Below are 23,435 nucleotides of genomic sequence, written 5' to 3' on the forward strand. Positions count from 1 at the left end.
AGGGCCTTAATCCTTTAATTTGCCAGGCAGGTGTTGGTGAAAACACTTTCACTCATGATTTGTTGTAGGCCAGGTCCCAGCTTGCCCTTAATGTAGCTTAACTTTTGTGGAGGCACTCCCTAAGTCAGGACTCTTGGGTTTGTGCCTTAGCTGAAAGTTAAGATCTTAGAGGTTGCCTAAAATGCTTTATTTGATTTATTCCATTGTACCTGGAAGATAATTATGACCAGATACTGTTGTCTCCATCTTACAGATGAGGAAGTTGACCCTCAGAGAAGTCATGTAATTATAATAACAGAGACTTCAAATTCCATATAGTTCATCCCTCTCTCTTTAAAAACGCTGAGTTTAGTGTTTTTTTTTTTTTTTTTTTCTTTTCCTTTTTTTCATTGTCTTTTTCTTTTTAGCTGAGGCAATTGGAATTAAATGACTTGGCCCAGGTTCACACAGCCAGGAAATGTTATGTGTCTGAGGTCAGATTTGAACTCAAGTCCTCCTGACTTCATGGCTGATGCTAAATTTTTTTTTCAACAAACAAAAATGAATTTTTTCCCTTCTATCCTTCACTCTAATAAAAAAAGAAGAAAAAAACCAGCCTTTGTGCCAAATATGTATAGTCAAGCTAAACAAATGCCCCCATTGGCCATGTCTAAAATGTATATCTTATTCAGCACCCTGACTCTATCCACCATCTTTCTTGTAAGAGGCAGGGAGTATACTTCATCTGGGAGGGGAAACTCCAAAGTTTTTGGAAATCTTTACACATCCTTTTAACTTGACCAACCCTGAAGGATTTGTCCTCCCTCTCTCTTTGCACAGTGTGACTATGACAATGTCCCCACCACTGTATTTACCCCTATGGAATATGGGTCTTGTGGTCTCTCTGAAGAGAAAGCCATCGAGAAGTTTGGAGAAGAAAACATAGAGGTAAGGGGCTTTGGGCCTTCCTACCCTCCTCTCCCTCATTTTAGACAGTGGGTGCTGGGGAAAGAGCCGGTACTCCTGACTGGGATTTGAATTTCAGTTCTGCTTTCCCCATCCTTTTGAAAATCCTTCAGTTTTCCTATATGTAAAAATGAGGGTGGATGGGGGGAGGAGTGGGGTATTCCCTCAGGCCCTTTCCAGTAGTAAATCTGTATTCCCGGGTCAATTCCACTTATCTGGATTTCTTCAAATAAGCAGGGTGGGTTCCATGATGAACAAGGTCCCTTCCAACTCTTGTCTCTCATCTGGTGATTTCTCACGCTTACTCCAGAATTTCTAGGACCCTGCAGAGAGCTGACCCAGCTTCCTGCCTCCCCCACTCCACAACACAGAGTTAGTGAGTTTTGGGCCCAAAATGCAAACATCAGCAGATGTTGCACAGTGAGCAGAGATTATTACCCTCCCACAAATCCTTTGAAGAAAATGGCAAGATTTAAAGTGGGCCCATTGGCAATGATGTGAGAGACCCAAACATGTGGACAAAAGATTTAAATCATATGTAAACTCTCTTTGAAGCAATGATTATTGATTTTCTTCTTTTTCCCCCACCCCCGGCCATATTTTTCTGCCACCGTAGTCCGTTTGCAAGTACATTCTTTGGCTCTGTTGCTAGACATTTTGAAAATTACAGTAGAATTTAAAATTCGAAGCCCAAACTTGGCAATGTTATCCAATGATTGATCGTCTTTGGGCATCCTGTCCTGACATTTACAAAGCATTAGGAAGATTGTCATTTTTTTTCCCTTTCTTTTATTTTCTTTTAAAATTTTTGGCCTGGATGCCAGTAATTACAAGCTAACACTTGTGGTGAATTCCAATAAACAAAGAAATGCCTTTTGGAAGCATCCAAACCACAGAGCTAGGTAATGACTAGAATGGTTCCCGTCTATACTTTCTCCCCTTGTCATTCCTAAGAGATGACAAGACGGGAATGTATTTTTAAAAAATGTGAGATTGAGGTGATTCATCATGTGGCTTTCCCTTTCTTTGAGCCTCAGGGGTAGTAAAGACCTGAGTATAAAGCTTGACCTCAAAAAAAGTAATACTTTTTAAAGGGATTAGTTGATACCTGCCAGACTCTGGCTGGGAGTTCAATGTCGTTTGCTTCGTGGCTAAATTTCCACTTAATAAAGTTAAGCTCTGGCCAGTCCATATTGTGGGCTGTCTCGTGCTGTGAGTGTCGTAGTGGAAAGCGGTAGGGATCAGTTTTACATGGTTTGTTCGCTTCTCAGGTCTACCATAGCTACTTTTGGCCCCTGGAATGGACCATCCCATCAAGAGATAATAATAAATGCTACGCCAAGGTCATCTGCCATGTCAAAGACAACGTAAGTATTACCAAAATCTCAATTCCCTTTCATTGTTGCATCCCTTTACTTTGACACAAAAAATATGATTTTAGATTAATTAAATACATCCTGTCTCCCTAACTCTGTTTTACAATTAGTGAAAGGGCAGGGTGCTCAATAAAGATTTCCCAAGCTCTTCAAGAGCCCCCAGGAATGGGTCACATCCTGTGATATTAAGTTCTTTATGCCTCATTTTTAGGAAAGTCATCCAAAAGTACATGTGGATATCATAGTGGACAGAGCCCTAGCTTTGAGTCTAGCAGGCCTTCCTTCAGCAGCTTTGAAAAGCAGAGCTTAGCAACTCCCAGGCAATGCGGATCATCTTATCTTAGAAAACTGTCTGGGAACAGGGGGCAGTAAAATGACTTATCGAGAGTCCCACATCTGGGATGGACCAAGTTAGAGCTGGAGCTCCAGTTCTCCCAATTCTGAAGCCAGCTCTCTGTGAGCCTCTCCTCTCAAGTTAGATGTGCCATTTTAATATTCAAGCAAGAACAGGTGTGAAGAAAATGATGATCTATGCCGAGAGTGTGAGGTCGTATGTGCTTCCCAACAAAATACTGCATTATATCTCTTTCACTGACTCTCTCTTTCTCTTTTACTTCTTCTTTCTTCTCTCTCTTTTTCTTTTATTTCTCTCCTTTCTCCTCTATTTCCCTCTCCTTCCCCTCCCATCTCTCTTCCACTCTTCCTTTCTCTCATTCTTTTTTCCTCTCCCCTCGGTCTCATTTCTTCTCTCTTTTTCCTTCCTTTTACTTTTCCTTTCCATCTCCTTCTCTCTCTTCCCACCCTCCCTCTTCCTCATTTCCTCTCTTTCTTTGCCCTTCTTTCTCCATCTCTCTTTCTCCCCTCCTCTCCTTCTCTCTTCCCTCTTTCTTTCTCTTGCCACTTCTTTCCCTCTGACTCTCATTTTGTGTTCAGTTACTGCTTCATTTTCATTTTTGTCCCTCGAGGGGCTACTGCAGTGTTTGGCACGCAATAAATGCTTCATAAATGTATGTCGCATTAAGGCTGAATGGAGCCCCCCTTGTGGGAGATCTCCAGGCAGTGGATTGACCTGCATTGCCAATAGTCTCCAAGGATCCTTATAATTTTGAAATTCTATGTCTGTGTATGTGCCATAGCCCCGAGCCTGTATAGTACAAAGCCCGTAGCAGGCCATCAGCAATGTGATTACGCCCATGGAGTGAGCCCCTGCTGGAAGTTCCAACCACCAGTGTCAATCACCTTAAATTAGTCTGAGAATGTTAGGGGGAGAACTGAGGGGTTAAGATACTTTTCAAAGCTATCAGGTCTCTAAATCTCCCTGATTCCAAGGTTGCTCTCCACCCGTTGTTTACCCATTGCCTCTCTTTGGAAATGAACACTTTAACTCTTTATTTCCCCCCCCCCCCTTTTCTACAAGTATGTAAATAACAATAAAGGAATCAACCTTTGTGCTAAGAAATAACCAAGAATAAGCATAAAAGTGGTAATGAAGGAAAACACCAGTGATTTTTCACTATGTTGATGTGTTCTTCTGTGGCATCCAAATTTGCATTTCCCCATCAGAATTCTTCTTTCTAAAATCATCCCTTAGCATCTTAATGCTAATTTGTTTCTCATGTTCTCCCGAGCCTTTAAAATTAAATAGGAGAGAGGAGGGGAGAAGGGAGCAGGCATTAAGCACCTACTGTGTGCCAACCGCTGCGCTAAACATTTTACAAACAGCATGTTGTCTAAAAAGACAGAATCTATGACTTTACCAGAGATACAAATTATTTTGAAGAATGTACACATTAATCCCCTGGAGACTGTGATTGTTCTTTCGTACTTGAGGGAATGAGCTATATTGATTGGGAATTACAATATAATCTCCTGTGAACTATAGACAGTACAGGCTTTGGATGGCGGACTCTCAGACGATCAGGGGACAGGAAGTCTGCTCTGTGACAGCTTGTACTCTGTTGACTGAGCCTTCTGAATTCCCAAATGCTCTAAATACCAAGAAAGAGTAGGATGGAGCTTCAGTAGAAAAAAGGGATGTGTGCACAGTAAATGAATCTAGGTATTTTTATAGCAAGAATGGGACTGAACCTGGGAGTAGGAAAAAAGGAGATCTGGGTTCAAATCCCCCTTTTTGTACTTAACTTACCTGTGACCCCACAGGTTATATTGAGGTCAGCCATGTTGGCTACCTGGACTTGGTTCCCAGTATGGAGGTCAGCCATATTGAAGACGGCCATGTTAGTTACCTGGATTTGGTTCCCAATATTGAGGTCAGCCATGTTGGCTACCTGGATTTGGTTCCCATTATGGAGGTCAGCCATATTGAAGTCAGCCATGTTGGTTACCTGGACTTGGTTCCCATTATGGAGGTCAGCCATATTGAAGTCAGCCATGTTGGCTACCTGGATTTGGTTCCCATTATGGAGGTCAGCCATATTGAAGTCAGCCATGTTGGTTACCTGGACTTGGTTCCCATTATGGAGGTCAGCCATATTGAAGTCAGCCATGTTGGCTACCTGGATTTGGTTCCCAGTATATGATTTAAATTAATCCTCTGAACCCTCACTTTTTTTCATTTCTAAACCTATTTCTTAGGCACCTCCCAAGGACTTACCTGCTAAGTCATATAAGGATTTCTTTAGTATAAGAAGTTTCAATCATTGGGAATTTCTATGTTGACAAATCTCAGATTCCAGTCTGCCTTGGGGAAGGGGAAGACAGGAAGAGAATGTATTGGTTCTCAGAGCATCAGAGAATCTTAGTGCTGGGATCAAGATCATAGACTTTACAATTGGAAGGGATCCTTGAGATAATCTAATCCATTTCATACTCTTCACTTCTCATTTTACATATGAGAAAACTGAGGCTGAGTGGTAGATGGAGTGAGTTACCCGTCATCTTAGTTCAGTAATTTTTCAGGCCTGTCTGCCTTTCCGTGAAGACCCCCATTTGGATTTTCTTGGCAGAGATATTAAAGTGGTTTGCCATTATCCTTCTCTTCTGGATTTTAAAGATGAAGGAATTGAGTGAACAGGGCGAAGAGTCACACAGCTAGTAAATAAGAGAGAGGAATTCTGTCTCCAGGCCCAGCACTCTGTGTACTATGGTTTTGCCTTTTCTCCCTTCCCCTCTACTCCCCACCCTCAATCACATGGGTAGTAAGTAACAAGTCTGAGATTTGCACCCAGACTCTCTGATTCTAAAGCACTCTTGCCTACTACACCAGGGATGTGTCTTGCTTCTAATCCAACCCCCAAATTGAAGCAGAATGGAAAGTTGCCTTATTAAATGAAAACCATGGCTCAGTAGATGACTTATATTATATGGCACCCAGGATTATAGGAATAGTGTTTTTCTAATTCTTTATTAAGAAATTCATGGTAGGAATGTTTTATTTACTAAGAGCCCTGGTGCCACATGAGCTGTTGAATTCAAATTAAATTTATTGCTCAGAATTCCCTTAGAAGCAAGGTTAGCCAGTGTAGATATTTATCATATTCTTTTTAAAAAATTTAATATATCTTGCTTTAATATTCATTTTCCACCTGTTCTTAATTCCAGTGCCCTCCCTCTGTTAATTATTTCCTATTTATCCTCTGTATATAATTTGCTTTGTATATATTTGTTTGCATGTTGTTTCCTACTTAGATTATAATCTCTTTAAGGACAGGAACTCTTTCTGCATCCTTGGGCCTAGGACAGTGTTTAGTACAGTAGGCACTTAATAAATGTTTATTGATTGATTGATGTTTCCCTCATTGACTGTGAGCTCTTTGACAACAAGGATTGTCTTTTGCCTCTTTTTACATACCCATCACTGAGTACAATGCCTGACACAAAATGATTGGTTATATTTAATTTGAAGTAAGCTTCTTGCTGATCGTTCTCTCTCTTCTCCTGGGAGAGTAACCCAAGCATTCATTTATTTATTTTTCTGAAGAGAATTCACTTTTAGTTGTGTGTTCTGTTGGATATTGAAAAATGGCTCAGAAATGTCAGAAAAATGGATGGCCCCTAAACCCTTTTGATTTTTTTCTTTGAGGATGCATTGTACCTTTTTGTAGCAGATTTATCTTCCTGCCAATTTGGTTTAGCCTGAAAGATGTTTGCTGAATTTCCTTCCAGACTGAGCATTGTGTACATGTGATGGTAAAATTAGCCAGGTTTCCTCAGTTCTTCCCTCCCAACTTCTGCAAATGGCAGCCATTGGAGCCATCAAAGGGAAAAGTCTGCCATGTTTCTTACCCGTTTTTGGTTCCAGTATATTATCTAAAGCAAATCACTTCAAGGATCCAGGCCTTGTTTCCTCATCTTTACCATGGGGGAAATGTTATGTTAAAATTTAAAAAGAGAAGCAGTTGATGTAATGGATAGAAAACCATCCTTGGAGTAAGAAAGCTCTGGGTTCGAGTGTCCTTTCTTACATATACTGGCTGCGTGATCTTGGATCTTGAATCTTAACCTTAGCTTCCTCAAGTATAAAATGGGAATAATAACACCTATTTCCTCAGGTTGTTGTGAGGATCAGATAAAATAATATATGTGAAGCTCTTAGCACAGTGCCTAGCACATAGTAGACCTTTAATAAATTCTTTCTTCTTCCTCCTTTTCTCCCTTATTCCATTTTCTCTTTTTTCCTCCCTCCTTTCCTTTCTCCCTTCCTCCCTTCTTCCCTCTTCCTTCTCTTCTCCCTCCCTCTCCTTCTCTCTCCTTCCTCCTTCCTCCCTTTTTCTTTCTCTCTCCTTCCCTCCCCCTCTTCCTTCCTCCCTTCTTCCCTTTTTCCCTCTTCTCCCTCCCTCTTTCCCTTCTCTCTCTCCCTTCTCTCTCCTTCCCCCTTCCTCCCTTTTTCTCTCCTTCTCCTTCTCTCCCCCTCTTCCTTCCTCCCTTCCTTCCTTTCTTCTTCCGTCCCTCCCTCCTTCCCTTTTCTTCCCCCCTTTCTCCTTCCCTTCCTTTCCTTTTTTTCTTTCTTCTAGTCCATGCCTTCAGAGAGGCTTTCAGAATAAACTGGGGAAACTTAGCAAGCTAGGTAAAATAAACCAAAGACACTTAATCACTGTGTTCTGTTTGTTCTTTAGGAACGTGTTGTGGGTTTCCACGTCCTGGGTCCAAATGCAGGCGAAGTGACTCAGGGCTTTGCTGCAGCCCTCAAGTGTGGACTGACCAAAGAGCAGCTGGACAGCACAATTGGAATCCACCCAGTGTGTGCAGAGGTAGGTCCCTGTTATGAAGAGACAAAAAAAAAAAATGGTACCTTCCAGAAGCTTTGCTTGATTGATTCGTCTTAACAGTCCCTGTCCCAAGGGACTCAGTCAGGCAGTTCTTTCATGACATAAGATGTCGGGCCAATGAGGCTTTAATTTATGAAGCCCTTCTGACTTAGTCTCTGTTGCTTTTCCCAATTAAGCATTTCCCACCCAAAGTTTCAAGTACAATATGTACAGCGGAATGATCTCCAAATGGGTATTCCCTTGGAAATATTGGCCAATGCTACTGGCTTTCCCTAAGATCTCTGACCTTGCCACCGACTGTGCGACTTCGCCCTTTTCCATTTGCAGATCAACTTCCTTTTTGGGGGGTTGTTCCTTCTCATTAGAGTGTGAGCTCTTTGGAAGAAAGAAATGTGTAATTTTTTTTTCTTGCTTTCATCCCCAATACTTTTACAGAGCTTGGCACGTAATATGTATTTGAGAAATGTTTTTCATTTAATCATAGAAAGAAAGATACTCATAGCCAAGGTTTTAGCCCTCATCCCTACATGTTAAGCAGTGTTGTTTTGCTTCTTTGCTTGGAAGTATATGAATAACTTTTGGCCAACGTGATTTGAAAAAACAGATGAAAAGAGTTGATGTCGACACAGGGACCATCAATTTGTGGGCATTTAGTTATCTCTAGACTGGTGGTTTGGACTGGGCTAAATTGGCCATGATACGTCTTTAACAAATGCCCAACCCACAGTGGAGTAATTGAATGGGAAAGAAATAGATCTCACTTGGCACTGCATGGATGGAAAAACCAAAGAACCCATCCCTGGCCACCATAGAGTCTGTGCATTTTAGGGGAGATTGTACCTTGTGTAAAGTGAGGGGGTGAGGATGTTGTAGCAAATCCTAATGCTACTTTTTCTGCCATTAAAATGGGAAGCCTTTATGACATTTCTTTTTTATCAAATACTTGAGACTTAATGAGATTCCCTGAATTGGAGTCTGGGAACCTGTATTCAAATACTGACTTTGTCACTTAATACCTATAGGATTTAAGCCAGGATGGCGGCCCTTTTATTTCTGTTGAGAGGTAGCATGATGTAGTGGATGGGGTGCTTTATTTGGAGTACAAAGAACTGGATTAAAATACCACCTCAGATCTTTATTAGCCATACGATGCTGGACAAGTTATCATTTTCTTCCTCCCTAAAACTAGTGGATTAGACTGAAGTGGAAGGGAAGGGGTTTCAATTCCCATTTTACAGATAAGCAAACTGAAGCTCAAGGAGTTTTTAGGTCCATACTGGAAATATATATATATATTTCCTGAGGCAATTGGGCTTAAGTGACTTGCCCAGGGTCACACAGCCAGGAAGTATTAAGTGTCTGAGACCAGATTTGAACTCGGGTCCTCCTGACTTCAAGGCTGGTTCCCTATCCACTGTACAACCTAGCTGCCCTCCATTCTGGAAATATTCTTAACCATTTCAGAGGTGCTGTTATCCATTCTTTAGGGCAATTGGGGCAGCTAGAGGCAGTCTCTGTCCATGGTAAAAGTAGCCCGGCCATAGAGTTTTGAGCTCCCCCCACCCAGAAGCTGAGTCGGGGCCAGAACAGCCCACAGACACTAACTGCTTCAAGAGGGGAGGAAGAAAGGAAGCTCTCTTAGGTCTGAGGGGCTCCTTGCAAAAGTTCAAGTAGGTCTCTTCACACCTGGGACTTTAGCAAGCCCCATTAGCATCATCCTTTGTGAAGACAGAAGACTAATAATTTATTCTGGACTTTGGAGCTGAGGGAGCTGAATAGAGGCCTGATTAGCTTTAATTCAGCCTGCTAATTTCAGCTAATCATGTTTGTTTGGGGGCCGAGGGAGGAGGCAAGTTCTTTTGGAGAGCTCTTGTGATACATTTTTAGAATCTGATTTCAAAAGCGTTTTCCCCTTCTGCTTCTTCGGCTGTTTGTTTGCATTTGGTGTCATCTGAGGGGAAGGGAAGGCAAGGCGATGTGAGGCTGGGGGTAGGGGCTGGGGTTGGCAGCTTGCACAGGTAGGGATTCTGCTGGGAGGAAGGAGGGGCTCATGTTGATTTAATATCCTGTTTCTACGGATGCAGCTGTATGTAAATTCGAGCTTTCTGGGCAATCGCCCGTCCCATCAAAGCTTTTATTTAGATTTAATTAAGGTTGGCAGCATGCCTTATTGATTTTCATTTTTAGTAGAAGAGGTCTTTAAAAAAGAAAAAAAGGATCAAGTAACTTTAATATCCCCTCTTCCTTCCCCTCATCCCCTTTCCTGGGTTTGAATGAAGCGTTCTTGGCCAAGAGTGCCTGTCCTGAATGGCCTGAGAGATCTAACCAAGTAGCCTCCAGAAAGCCTGGTAGCAAGTGCTGAATCACAGCATCTTAGAACCAGAGGGACCCTCCAAGACCATCCTGGTCTTAATTTACAGCAGAGGAAACCGAGGATCAGTGCTTAAATGCTTAAACTGTGGGTCTCGACCTCATCTAGAGTCATATAACTGAATGTGGGGGTCATGAAATCACGATTTATTATCAGTAAATGTTTGATTTTGTATATTTAAATTTCTTGCCCAAAGTTAAAAAAGAGCCAGAATTTAAATACGAGTCTCCCGATACCCCAGTCCAGAGTTTTTCCATTGTATCATGTTGAGTTTGGGGAGCTCGATTAAATTGTAACATATCTCTGTTAACTATATTTTAATGTATTTTCCTCGGTGAATGATAATGGCTGTTTACATGATGCTTTCAGATTTGTGAAGCAGTTTTGTCCCAGCTGCCTTCTGAGATAGGGAAATTGAAATATTCTGATAGACACTTACTTAGTTCTCGTTTCTTTTCCTCCTTTTTCAAAAGTGACTTTGAGACCAATTAATTACGGTAGCTTTGAACAGCATAACCTAAGTGGTTTTGATTTCCTGTAATATTTTCTTGTGCTAGGTGTTAAAAGCCAGCCTGTACATCAAGGCTGGAACTTCAGACCTGCTTTCATTCAGCAGATGTTAATTGAGCATTTATTCTGCTGAAGCATAATAACAGACATTGGATTTGAGCTCTTAATTCTAATGTGACCTTGAACAAGGCAGTTCTCCTTACCTGACTCAGTTTCCCCATCTGTATAAGGAGAGTGGAGGATTAGATTCCTTACAAGGGCACTTCCAACTCTGAATCTCTGATCCTAGTTATGATGAAGCTACATCCCAAGCCCTCAATAAGCTTTACAATCTGCAAGAAAAGGGGAAAGAAGAGAAAAGGAATAAATATTTATTAAGTACCAGCTGTATACCCCACACTAGTCTGAGGACTTTGCAAATAATCTTAATCAATCCTCACAACTTCCTTGGCAGAGAAGTGGTATTATCCCAGTTTTGTATTTGAGGTGGCCTTTCAACTGGGCTTTTAAGGATAACTAGGCTGCTTGAAAAGCTATTCCAGGCAGAGGAAACAGTGTGTGCTAAGACATGAAGGCAAAATATGGAGCATTATGAACCATGAGTATTGTAAGACCTCATATTTAGAAGGGAACTCTAAGGTTGTCTAGTCCAAAGCTTCTTAAACTGTGGGTGTGACCCCATCTGAGTTATATAATTGAATGTGGGGATCATGAAATCATGATTTATTATCAGTCAGTGTTTTATTTTGTATACCTATTTTGTGTTCCTATGGACCCAGGGTTGCAAAAAATTTCCTGGGCAAAAAGGGCTTGCAAGTGGAAAAAGTTTAAGAAGCTCTGGTCTAGTCTAATCCTGGACACCATCTTTTCCACCCAGAGTAGGGACCAAATGATCAGAACTCTCTTTACTGTGGATCACTGGTTCTCAAAGTATGATCTGGAGACCTCTGAGAACATTTTAGGGAGTCCAAGAGATCAAAACTAATTTTATAGTAAAACTATGATGTTTAAGTCTTTGATAGGGCAAATATCAGTAGAGATAGTCCATTTAAGTAAAAACTTTTTGAGGAGGAGGAGAAGGGATTCCTCAGAAAATTTTAAAAGTATTAAAGGGGTCTTAGGACCAAAAAGATTGAGAACCACTGCTCTAAATTATTTACACAGACTCCTGAATCAGTAGAAAAATCAGTCTCTTAGAAAGGTCTTCAAAGATTGTCTGGTCTAATATTTTTCTCAGCAAACATCTTATTTTCTTTACTGTAATTATAGCTCTTATTTTTTTATTAAAGCTTTTTATTTTCAAATCATATGCATGGATAATTTTCAACATTCACCCCTGCAAAACCCCGTGTTCCAAATGTTTTCCCTTTCTTCCCCATCCCCTCCCCTTAGCTCTTAAATTAAAAAAAATAAATCCTTAATACTGTCTTTTGCTTGTATGCTCTTGTCATTTTTTTCTCTTGGTCCCTAATCCTACTAAACAACTTCTTAGTGGTCACCCAGCTCTTGCCTAGTAAATTCGCTACCTACCCCTGCCAAGATAACCCTCTGACTTTTAGACAGCTCCCATTGGTCCAAAGTTTCCTCTCTTGGACTTCCACTCATTACTCTTGAATTTTGCTTTCTGGGCCAAGCAGGACATTTATCTGATCCTCCTCTGTGATGGGTCTTGAAGTATTTGAAGACATTGATCATTCCTAGATTCTTAACTGGAATCCAGTTAAAAATAGATAATTATGTTATAATTAGTTCTTTGTAATTCTGTTTTTTATTTTATACATTTATTATATTTTATACTTTAAAATTTTTATTTTATATATTTTATTTTATTTTATACATTTAACTACCTTGTTCCAGGTTTCCTAAAAGTCTGTCTCCTTCTTTACAGATCTTTACGACGCTGTCTGTGACTAAACGCTCAGGGGGAAGCATCCTCCAGGCGGGTTGCTGAGGTTAAGCCCCAGTGTTGCTGCTGCTGCCTGTGGCGACTCTGGGGTCACGTTATTTTCTCGGGTAGAAAAAAGCCTTAAGAGAATCCACCATCCAGTCTCTGCATCTTTCCTGATGGTAGAAAGGCGAGACTACTCGAACCTTTGGGATTCATCCATGTATCGTGGTTCCCGGAGAAGGCAGTCAGCAAAACACTGGAATAATCGCAGCGTACCTGAAACTGAGGTCCAGGGTGCATCCGCAGATGCGTTAATGAAGTCTCCGCCTAAAGCCCGTAGCTTGTGGTGGGTGGTGACCGAAGAACCCACGTCTTCAGTTTTATCAAAGACTTTATTTTGTTGTGTTTTCAATGAAGAATGTTCTCGTGGATTTCTCTGCAGAAACCAGAGAATCGAGGCTGCTGCCTCTGATAACATTTGCTTTTGAAGCATAGATTATCTAGGAGCCTCCCAAAGACCCCCTTCTCTCTTTGTCGGAGGGGCGTGCATGCATTGGCAAACTAATAGCAGCAAGAGGAGACTAGCGAGTTTGCTCCTTTTTCTATCTAAGAATTCAAATGACCTTTTTAGCCTCTGCTTTTTCATAAATTCCCTGATCCAGTTGAGAGCACATGTATCCCCGTTAATTCTCTCTCCTCTTCCTCCCCTCAAACACATTTTACCACTTTGCAAGATGGTACCATTGGTTGCTTAAGTCCTGTTTGAGGAGTCGAGCTGATCTCCTGGAGCTGATCTGAACTACAGTTTCTACGCAGGTTTTAGATTTTGGTCTTAATTCAGTAAAACAGAGTGATTTCTGGGAATAATCACAATACCCCACTTCTTACAGGCAGTCTGTAACTGATGATAAGGTGAAAAATTCAAAATAACTTGTCTTGACTTATTCTTTGATCCTTTGGGTGAGAATGATTGGTAGCCTAAAAACTCAATTTTCTCATCAAGGACCCATTTATGGGTCCCCTCTGGAGAGGTCTCAGTTACAGGGAGATGAGATAGTCCATCTACACTTGTGTTCTCCATCTTTTTGGGGAGTTGAGAGGAGCGGACCCATTTTCCTTTTGGTTTCTTCTTTGTCATTTACTTTTTTTTTTAAAGGTATTATTCATATCATAAATTATTTAATTATTTTTTTTAAGCCCACGGACAGATCTGAAGGATTTTTCTATTTCATAAACACCAAATGGTTTCGGCTTCTTTGTTTAGGGGGGAGGAATGAGGAAGGAGAATGTTATCAGGTAGAATCTTGTACAGAATTGTTTTCTCCTAGATCTCCAGCTTAGAACAACTGTTGTTGGGAGACTGGATTGTATTTAAGGTACTTGTCTCATTGAAGAAGTTTTAATGGAGAGTGAACACTGGAAGTTTTCCATGTCCTGACATATATATTTATATATATGGGGAAGGGCATAGATCTATCTATCTACACACATACACACACATATATATATATATAGCTCTATGCTCATTTCCCTACTATAGCTTATAATTTGTCTTAGCTGGTGCATTGAGTAATTGTTTCAAAGCCCCCCTCCAAGGAGCCTCAGGACCCAACAGGGTTCCCACTTGTCTGCCTCTCTCTACTCACCCTGGGGTCTCACATCCTGTTGGTTTCTACATGGACCACTGGGTGGGATAATACATAGGTTGCTATGAAAGAATCGGGAGAGAGCAGTTCTCCTGTTTGGGATTAGATTTCTCTAACTCTTCCTGTCTCTGAATTTGGAAAGGGAGATGGGCGAAATGGAGGTCATTGTGTTTTGAATTTAATCATGTTCCCCTTCAACAAAAACAAAAACATTTTGTATCTAGATCCCTAGTGAAAAAAAGGAATCTGATCTGAAAAATTGGTCTCACTTGGTGTCTTCCCAATTGGACCCCTTATCAAACTAATTTTTTTGTTGTTTATGATCATTTTGGAAGAAAAAAACTTGATAATGTGAAACATTAAATAATATTTATATTCCTCTTTATATGTGTGTGTGTCTTTTGTGGGAGAACTTCATCAGAGTCGTGTCATTTATTATCTGGTGCCCCTGGCAAGTTTCCTTTGTGCTTCAATTTCTTCATCTTTAAAATGATGAGAGCAAATGATCTCTGAGATCCCATCTGGTTCTAGATGTAAGCCCATATAAATATGAATCAAGTTTTCAGAAAGAAACACCTATATTTCACAATAGATCGTTCCCTCTCCTCTTCTCTCCAGAAAGCATTTTTAAATTGTTAAATTTAATTAATTTATTTTTATAATAGCTTTTTATTTTTCCCAACACATGCAAAGATAGTTTTCCTTCTTAATTTATCATTATCATTATTATTATTTTTGCTGAGGCAATTGGGGTTAAATGACTTGCAGGGTCACACATCTAGGAAGTGTTAAATATCTGAGGCTGGATTTGAACTCGGATCCTCTGTGCCACCTAGCTGCCCCCAAAGATAGTTTTCAACATTCATTTTTGCGACACTTATATTTGTTGTTTTTCCTCCCTCTCTCGTTCCTCCTTCCTTCAGCGCATTTCTTTCTTTCTTTATTTTAAAAGAGTCTATGTGGACATCTTCAGGCAAAGGCTGGATGGCCACTCATTGCGTTTACTGTAGAAGGGATTCTCATTTAGGTCAGACTGATAGTCGCTGAGATCCTGTAGCCCCACTTAGTCTTGGATCCTGGGTTTAGCACAGTTCCTGGCACACAGTAGGCGCTTAATAAATGCTTACCGACTCATTTTGTAAACAAAACGCTTGGATTTTCTTGGTCGGAACTCTCCACTCTTACTGCCAAGGTTCATCAGAGTACACTGATTCAGAGAGCCTTTGATTGGGTGGGGGAAGGGCAGGGGAAACGCCCACTCGGCAGACTTGGCTTGTAGCCCCACTTCTGCCATTGAACCTGATCTGACTTTGCACCCGAAGACCACCTGATGTCTGCTTTCAGGGGTTGGTTTCCTCATCCACAAAACAAAGGGGTTGGACTAGATGCCTTCTGCCTCAATCTTAATTAGTGAGATTTGTTATAATCTACTGGTATTTACATTTTAAAATATTTAATTGTTTTTTCAAGTCAGAACTTTTAAGTGTGGTCCTGATTTGACTCCTTACCATCTTGGCGGGGACCTAGTGTTCCCAGGATGGCTCCCTGAAAGCAGAATTTACCACAGCTATGTTACTCTTGTACGGAGGCTCAATGGTGGGGATTAGTGCCTTCATTGAAGAAATAATGCTTTTAATTGAGGTTTTATTTCAGCAGCACCTTTATTTCCAAAAATATCTCCTTTCTCTGCTTCCCTATCCAGAGAGCGTTGGTTGTAGCAAAATTGGAACAATAAACAGTTCAGCTCAACTAACCAGCATCCTCCTTGGATCCTGCAGCATATGCACTATCCTCCACCCGTAAATCTCTCCAGGGATTTCTGAAACAAAAGAAGAGACACCTTTTCTCTTCATTTTCTTATATGGTTAGCCACATGGGGAAGTGGATAGAGCTCTGGATCTGGAATTGGGAAGACCTGAATTAAGATCCAGCCTCAGACCCGGCTTAGCTGTATGGCAAATTACCCTTGATTTCAGTTTCCTCATCTGTAAAATGGGAGTAATAATAGCACTTGACAAACTTTAAGGTTTAAATGCTAGCTGTTACTACTATTATTAAATATCATTGTAACTACCACTACTACTACCACCACTATTACTATTACTATTATTACCACCACCACTACTACTACTATTGCCTTATCTACTACTCCTGTTACTTCTACTACCACCACCACTGCTAGTACTACTACTACTACATATTCCCTACTACTATTCCCTATTACTGCTACTACTATTACTTTGTCTACCTTACTCCCTCTATTACTACTACTATTGCTACCACTACCACCACCACCACTATTACTATTACTACTACTACTGTTACTATCACTACTACTACAACTACTATTAGTACTACTACTACTAATAATAATAATTATTACTACTAATAACTACTAGTACTACTACCTACTATTACTATTATAGTACTAATTACTATTACTATTACTACTACTACTGTTACTATCACTACTACTACTATTACTGTTACTAATACTATTACTACTACTACTAATTATTATTACTACTATTACTACTACTACTACAGCTAACTATTGCTACTTTCTACTACTACTACTACTAATTTACTACTATTACTACTACTACTACAACTACTACTATTACTACTTTCTACTACTACTATTACTACTACTACCACTAATTATTACTGCTACTACTACTATTACTACTACTACATCTATGACCACCACCACCATTACTACCACCACCATCATTACTACTATTACTACCAGCACTACTACCAACAGAGAAAGTGATATATCTGTAATTTAATTGATTTGTTCTTTGGGAGTAGAATTTGGCATCTTGGGGATGATCTCCTTGTCCCGACCCTCAAACAATCAACAGAAAGTACAACCTTGAGCTAGATTGCTTGTGGGCACTGAGGTGTTTGGATGAATGGAATTTTCTGATTCATGAAGGATTTACTCTTTTAATTCTTTCTTCTGTCACATAAAATGGGCAGTTTTGGAGGGGGAGGTGGAGGAGGAGATCCTCAGCACCCAGTAAGGCAGAGAGATGCTATCCAGCCCAGCTGAGAAAGCACCTGGGTGGGCTGCTCCTATAAACACCTTTCTTGGGCTAACTCCAAAGACTCACAGAGGAACCTTCTGTTCATAATTTCACTCTGAGGTTTCTCATCATAAATCATCAGATTGGTTTTCAGTTATAAACCAGGGGTGGGTGGCAGGAATCTGTTTGCTCCACATCCACTAGTTTTTGGAGAAGCTCAGTTCCTGAGTTCTTGCAAAAGCTGGAGGATATTACATTATTAATAATATAATTAGTATCATATTGATGCATAAAATAATACATAATTACTGCTACTATATTAACAATTAGCCATGTGACAATATATTTGTACATTATAAATTGTTATAATTATATGCTTATATATGTAATTATAAAAATATTACTAATATTTACACATATTAGTAATCTCACAGCCCTCATGCAGGATTATTATAATCCTAACTTTTCACTGGAAGTGGAAAGAAAGAAACAATCAAGCAAACAATAGCAACAACAAATAAATACTATGCTGTGATCCACACTCGACTCCCACCGTCCTCTCTAGATGCAGATGGGTCTGTCCATCACAAGTCTATTGAAATCGACCTGTTCCTTAAGAACAAGGATTGTCTTTTGCTTTTCTTTGTATTCCTAGAACTTAGTACATTGCTGGCAAATAGTAGGTGCTTAATAAATGCTTATTGATAGGCTGACCATACCTATAACCTATAAACCTCTCTGGGTCTCAGTTTCCTCATCTTTAAAATGGAGGTGTTGACATTCTGAAGAGCAGTTGAAAACTATACCCAAAAGCTATAAAAATGTGCATACCAAAGACATTAAAAAAATGGAAAAGAATCTATGTATACAAAAATATTTAAAGCAGCTCTTTTTGTGGTGGCTAAGAATTGGAAACAAAAGGGATGCCCATCAGTTGGGGAATGACTAAACAAGCTGTGGTATATGATTGTAGTGATTGTTATTGTGCTGTAAGAAATGACCAGCAGGATGATTTCAGAAAAACTGGAAAGACTTGCATGAACTGATGCAAGGTGAAGTGAACAGAACCAAGAGAACTTTGCACACAGTAAATGATGAATATGGAAATGTTTTACATGATTGCATGCATATAACCTGTATCTGATTGCTTACTGTCTCAGAGGGGGGGAGGAAGGGATAGAATTTAAAACTCAAAACTTTAATAAAAATATTAAATATATATATATACATATATATGTGTGTATATATATACATATACATATATGTGTGTGTATATATATATATTTAAATGGAGGGACTGGACTAAATGCCCCTTACACATTTAAATTTATGAATTCATCAGTGTTCGGATGATCGATTCTGACATGGGAGTTTTTGTCTTATAACTGCCTGTTTAAACCCAGGATCAAAGTGAAGCTTTCTTACTCCAGAGCCTGATTGTTTGAGAGCTTCTCCCAAGCTGTCTAAAATGTCATTGTTGGACAGCCATCATCACTTTTGTTATATTGTTCATTGGATACAATGACCATGCATTGATTGCTTTCCAAATTGGCTGTTTAGGGACTAAAGCCCAGGAAAAGGAAGCAGTTTTCTGACCTATCAAAATGGTCTGCTAGTTCTTGTTATTTCATCTCCTAATTATGTACATTCACTCATATAACTCCTCTCTGCCTGGAGCTTCTACCCCAAGTCTGCCTCATTATCTTTTCTTATTGATTTTTAATTTTGAACCTCAATACATTGTCCATGTCAGAGGCAAGGTGCCTGTTTTTATATTTCCACGTTAAAATATGCATACTTATATATAACAAATAATATATCAATATAATATATTCATAGCATATAAAATATAGTATAGATTTCATGTAATACATTTTATAATGTATAATATTTCATAGCATACAAAGTGTTTCATATATTTTATAATATAGCAACGTATAATTTAATGTATCAGTTTGTTTTATATTATTTATAATTATTTGACATATAACAATATATAATTTCTATATAATGTGATATGCCATCATTATCATGTTTTATTTACTATGTTAATTTATATTTTTGAATTATGATTTCATTGACATTGACAAATCCCTACGAGGGAAATTCTTTCCCTGCACAGTTAAGCATCTTCTCTTCAACTTAGAGTCTCAGAATAACATAGTATATATTAGAGAAAGGACTTGAACCTCAACTTTTTCTGGGTCCGAGCCCAACTTTCTATCCTCTGTTCCCTGTTATTTCTTATGTGCTGTAATATTCAATCCTCATGATTCAGATTGATGAGGAGCTGAATGGTGGGTATGTTGGGCAGAGAGAAAGTGAAGAATTGATCCCTGAGCAGGCAGAGAGAAAACACTAATAGGGATCAGTTTAACTCTGTGGTCCCACTCTCTGGGGAGGTGATCCAGTCTGAAATTAAAGTTATGTCAAATCCCTGGAGCCCACCCTCTGCAGGGTCTTGGGCAGCCTCGTTCATGTCTTGCCAGAAATCCCAGTCATGTCCTTGAGGTTAAATTTTCCCTATAAAACCTAGTTATGGTCCAGGCCATATTCACACCCTCCTTTGGGTCAGTTTACCAGGGAACTCTGCTTCATGGTGTCTTTCCCCTTACCCCTCCCCAATGCCATGTGCTCCCTCAACCCCACCATACCTTGTGCTGTCTCTCCTAGCCCTACAATGCTTTTTACCTCCATGTCTCCTTCTTGTAGCTGGCTAACTCTTATGTTATCCCTTTCAGGTTTTGGCCTGATAGCCAAGGACATACCCCAACCTTGGGGAACCTAGTTCCATTAGGGAACTTGCCCTTTCCATCACTAATTGTTAAACCCCCTTTTTATGCTCTCCCATCTCTATTTCATTTTTTGCTGTTCCTGGTGTCTATTATATCCCTTCATTTTGTCTGTAACTTTTCCCTAAATAAACCTTTGCCTTTTGCCAAAGAGAATGTCTTTTTTTGTGTGTGAAGTCTTCCGGGAATGACCAGGCCCCAACATTTGGTACCTGCCTTACCATCATTTGGTGTCTACCTCAGCCACATCAATATCATTAAAAGTCTTCAAAGTTTACAAAGTACATCGACAATGTTAAACCTCTATTATGCGAGAACATCCAACATTGATCCATTTGATGGGTGATTAAAAATTTATTTTATGGATTTCAGATAACCCTGCATCCAGACATTTAATTCTCCTTGCTGATTTATACCTTTAATGGCTAAAATCAATGCGGGGATTATACAAAGGATGAATATAACTGTGATCGAGCCAGGGAATTTAGGGAGGGATCTGACACTGAAAAACCGAGGAAAAAAATTGAAAAATCAAGGAAAGGGAGACTTAAATGATGCATATGGAAGGGTGGGTTTAGCTTCTATCTGATTAAAACTTCACTCTTGCTTATAACTGCTAATAATAATGATAATAACAATAGCCAGAACCTATCCCGTATGTACCACATGCCATTACTATTTCATTTGATCCTCACAGCCCTGTGAGTAGATTCTATTGTTATCCCCATTTTTCAGAAAGCTAATAACTAACTGAAGCGGAATTTGAATCCAGGACTCCTGGACTCCAGATTTAGTGCTCTATTCACTGTCACCCAATAGTTGGCTGTTGGCAAAGTTGATTTAGATCCTGTAAGTGGTCAGTCCTATTACTGAAACGGGATCTGGCCAGAGTGGAGAAAAACCTTTTTCCTTGTAGCCACTTAGGCTAAGGAAGAGGACCATGATATTAGGAGGAGGATGTCTTGACTTGCAAGTGAGGTAGATTAAAGTGAGGGAGATCTGTGCAGAGTTACTATTCTCACCTTCTCCTCTGGATCCAACTGGGTCCAATAGAGATCAGGATGATTGGAGATGGCTCTGGGTGCAATGGGTGATCTTCTTAAACTTTAAAGTCTTTCCCAGATCTCAGTTTGACTGAGACAAAAAATTAGCAGATTCAGAATTCACAAGAAGGGACTTAGGGCTTATCTGAATGGTGATTAGCACTGCCACAAGTGGTGATCCAGCATCAGCTTGGAGACCTCCAACTGTACACTCTCACACAACTCTCATTGCTAAGAAGTTGCTCTTGACATTGAGCCTTAATATTCCTCTACTCCCCCCCCCCCACCTTTTTTTTTTTTTTTTAAAGATTTTTCCTCTAGGGGCAAGATAAACTCCAATTAAATATTACCTTCAATCTATTCTAAGTATATCTTCTATAATCTATATGTGTACAGATTCCCTCCCTCATTAGAATGTAAGTTCCTTATACGTAGTTTTTGTCTTTTTTTATATCTTTAATTATTTAAATTAAAAAAATACACATTGCTTTATGAATCATGTTGAGAGAGAAAAATCAAAGCAAAAGGAAAAAGACTATGGAATAGAAAAAACAAAAAACAAAAAAAGAAGTGAATATAGCATATGTTGATTTACATTTAGTTTCCATAGTTCTTTTTCTGGATGCAGACGGCATTTTCTGTCCAAAGTCTATTGGAATTGGCCTGGATGACTGAACCACTGAGAAGAACCGAGTCTTTCATAGTTGATCATTGTACATTCTTCCTGTTATAGTGTACACAGTATTCCTGGTTCTGCTCCCTCAGCATATCTTCAATTCTTAGCACAGTTTCTGGCACCTGGTAAATTCTTAGTGCTTGTTGATGGATGATTGAGTCTCCTTATAACAACAGCCTTTCAAATACTTGAAAACAGAGATGATTCTCTCACTCCTCCACAAGTCTATGCTTTTACAGGCAAAATATCACCAATTCCTTCTATTGATCCTTATAGAGTATAGCTTCTAGTCACTGCAGGGATCCTCAAACTTTTTAACTAGGGGGCCAGTTCACTGTCCCTCAGACTTTTGGAGGGCTGGACTATAGTAAAAAAAAAAAACAAAACAAAACAAAAAAAACCAACTTTGTTTTGTGGGCCTTTAAATAAAGAAACTTCATAGCCCTGGGTGAGGGGGATAAACGTCCTCAGCTGCCACATCTGGCCCGGAACCGTAGTTTGAGGACTCCTGTTAGTGTCTCACCATCTTGATTGTTCATATATGGATGGGAAGGTGTCCTTTCTAAAATGTCAAAGCTAGATCTGAGCACAATACCTCTGATGTGGTCTCATAAGATATGGGGAAAAGCCTCTCTTGAAGTTGCCCTTCATCAAATTAAAGTTTTGGGCTGCCATATCATATTTTTGGCTCATATTGAGAGTCGAGTAAGATCCTCATCTCCTTTTCATTTCAATAAATAAATCTACCAGACCCTTCTGACCAAGATAATTTATTTTCAAAATATATAAATAGAAAGTCTTCAACATTCACCCTTGCAAAATCTTGTGCTCAAAATTTTTTCTCCCTCCCTTCCCTCACCCCTTCCCTTAGACAGCGAGCAATCCAATATATGTTAAAGATATGCAATTTTTCTATACATATTTCCACAACTGTCATGCTGCACAAGGAAAAGAGAATGATTTATTGAATGAAATCAGACTGTCAGCCCAGCTCCCACATCGCTACTCCCCCAAAACTTGGAAATTCATACTAGAACCACTAATAATGAAAAAATTCAATGAAAAGTTATGGCAAATGACTTCTTTCACCTCAGAATTGCACTAAAGGTCAACCTGTAGTCCTCAGCCAATAGTAAAGGGAGCCACTAACAAAACCAGCAAGTGCCAACATAGTCAGATAAGCTGATAGCCTCCAAGCAGTACCAGAGACAGGAAAGAAATGCATAAAACAGTCTTTTCCCTCAAGAAACTTCAATAAGAGAACTAAATGTAAATAAATAAATAAATAAATAGATGCATACAAGATACATAAAGATCAGTGGGCAACTGAATCAACACCTTTTTCTTTGAAGAGAGTGATCTCTAACTTGTTTTGCTCAGAGCCATAAAGAGAGGTCTGCAAAACACTGGACCATAATGATTTTTAAATCTTCCCTTAGACCTACATGGGCAAAAATGTTTATAGTTGCCCTTTTTGTTGTGTAAGGAAACTGGAAATTGAGTGGATGCCCATCAGCTGGAGATTGGCTGAATAAATGATGGTCTATGAAAGTAATGGAATATTATTGTTCTGTAAAAAATGACCAGCAGGATGGTTTCCGAGAGGCCTGGAAAGATTTACATGAACTGACGCTGAGTGAAATGAGCAGGACCAGGAGATCATTATATACTTCAACAACAATACTATATGATGATCAATTCTGATAGACGTGGCCCTCTTCAACAATGAGATGATTCAGGCCAGTTTCAATGATCTTGTGATGGAGAGAGCCATTTATACCCAGAGAGGGCTGTGGGAACTGAGGGTGGATCACAACATGGCATTTTCACCCTTTTTGTTTTTGTTTGCTTACATTTTGTTTTCTTTCTCATTTTTTTTCCTTTTTGATCTGATTTTTCTTGTATAGCAAGAGAATTGTATAAATATG

The 23,435-nt window shown here is 39.5% G+C and overlaps 1 protein-coding gene across 3 annotated transcripts in view; it reads left to right on the forward strand.

The window, feature by feature from the left end:
• Positions 1 to 14,349, forward strand: part of TXNRD1 (thioredoxin reductase 1) — a 66,044-nt gene extending 51,695 nt beyond the window's left edge. For all 3 annotated transcript variants that reach the window (XM_051961290.1, XM_051961291.1, XM_051961292.1), the window contains exons 11-14: positions 820 to 927; positions 2,217 to 2,312; positions 7,397 to 7,531; positions 12,319 to 14,349. In XM_051961290.1, the coding sequence (XP_051817250.1) occupies positions 820 to 927; positions 2,217 to 2,312; positions 7,397 to 7,531; positions 12,319 to 12,381 (402 nt within the window). In that variant the 3' untranslated portion in view covers positions 12,382 to 14,349. The remainder of the gene's footprint in view (positions 1 to 819; positions 928 to 2,216; positions 2,313 to 7,396; positions 7,532 to 12,318) is intronic.
• Positions 14,350 to 23,435: the final 9,086 nt, after the last annotated feature.

This window comes from Antechinus flavipes, chromosome 5, assembly GCF_016432865.1.
Source record: "Antechinus flavipes isolate AdamAnt ecotype Samford, QLD, Australia chromosome 5, AdamAnt_v2, whole genome shotgun sequence".
Lineage (NCBI taxonomy): Eukaryota > Metazoa > Chordata > Mammalia > Dasyuromorphia > Dasyuridae > Antechinus > Antechinus flavipes.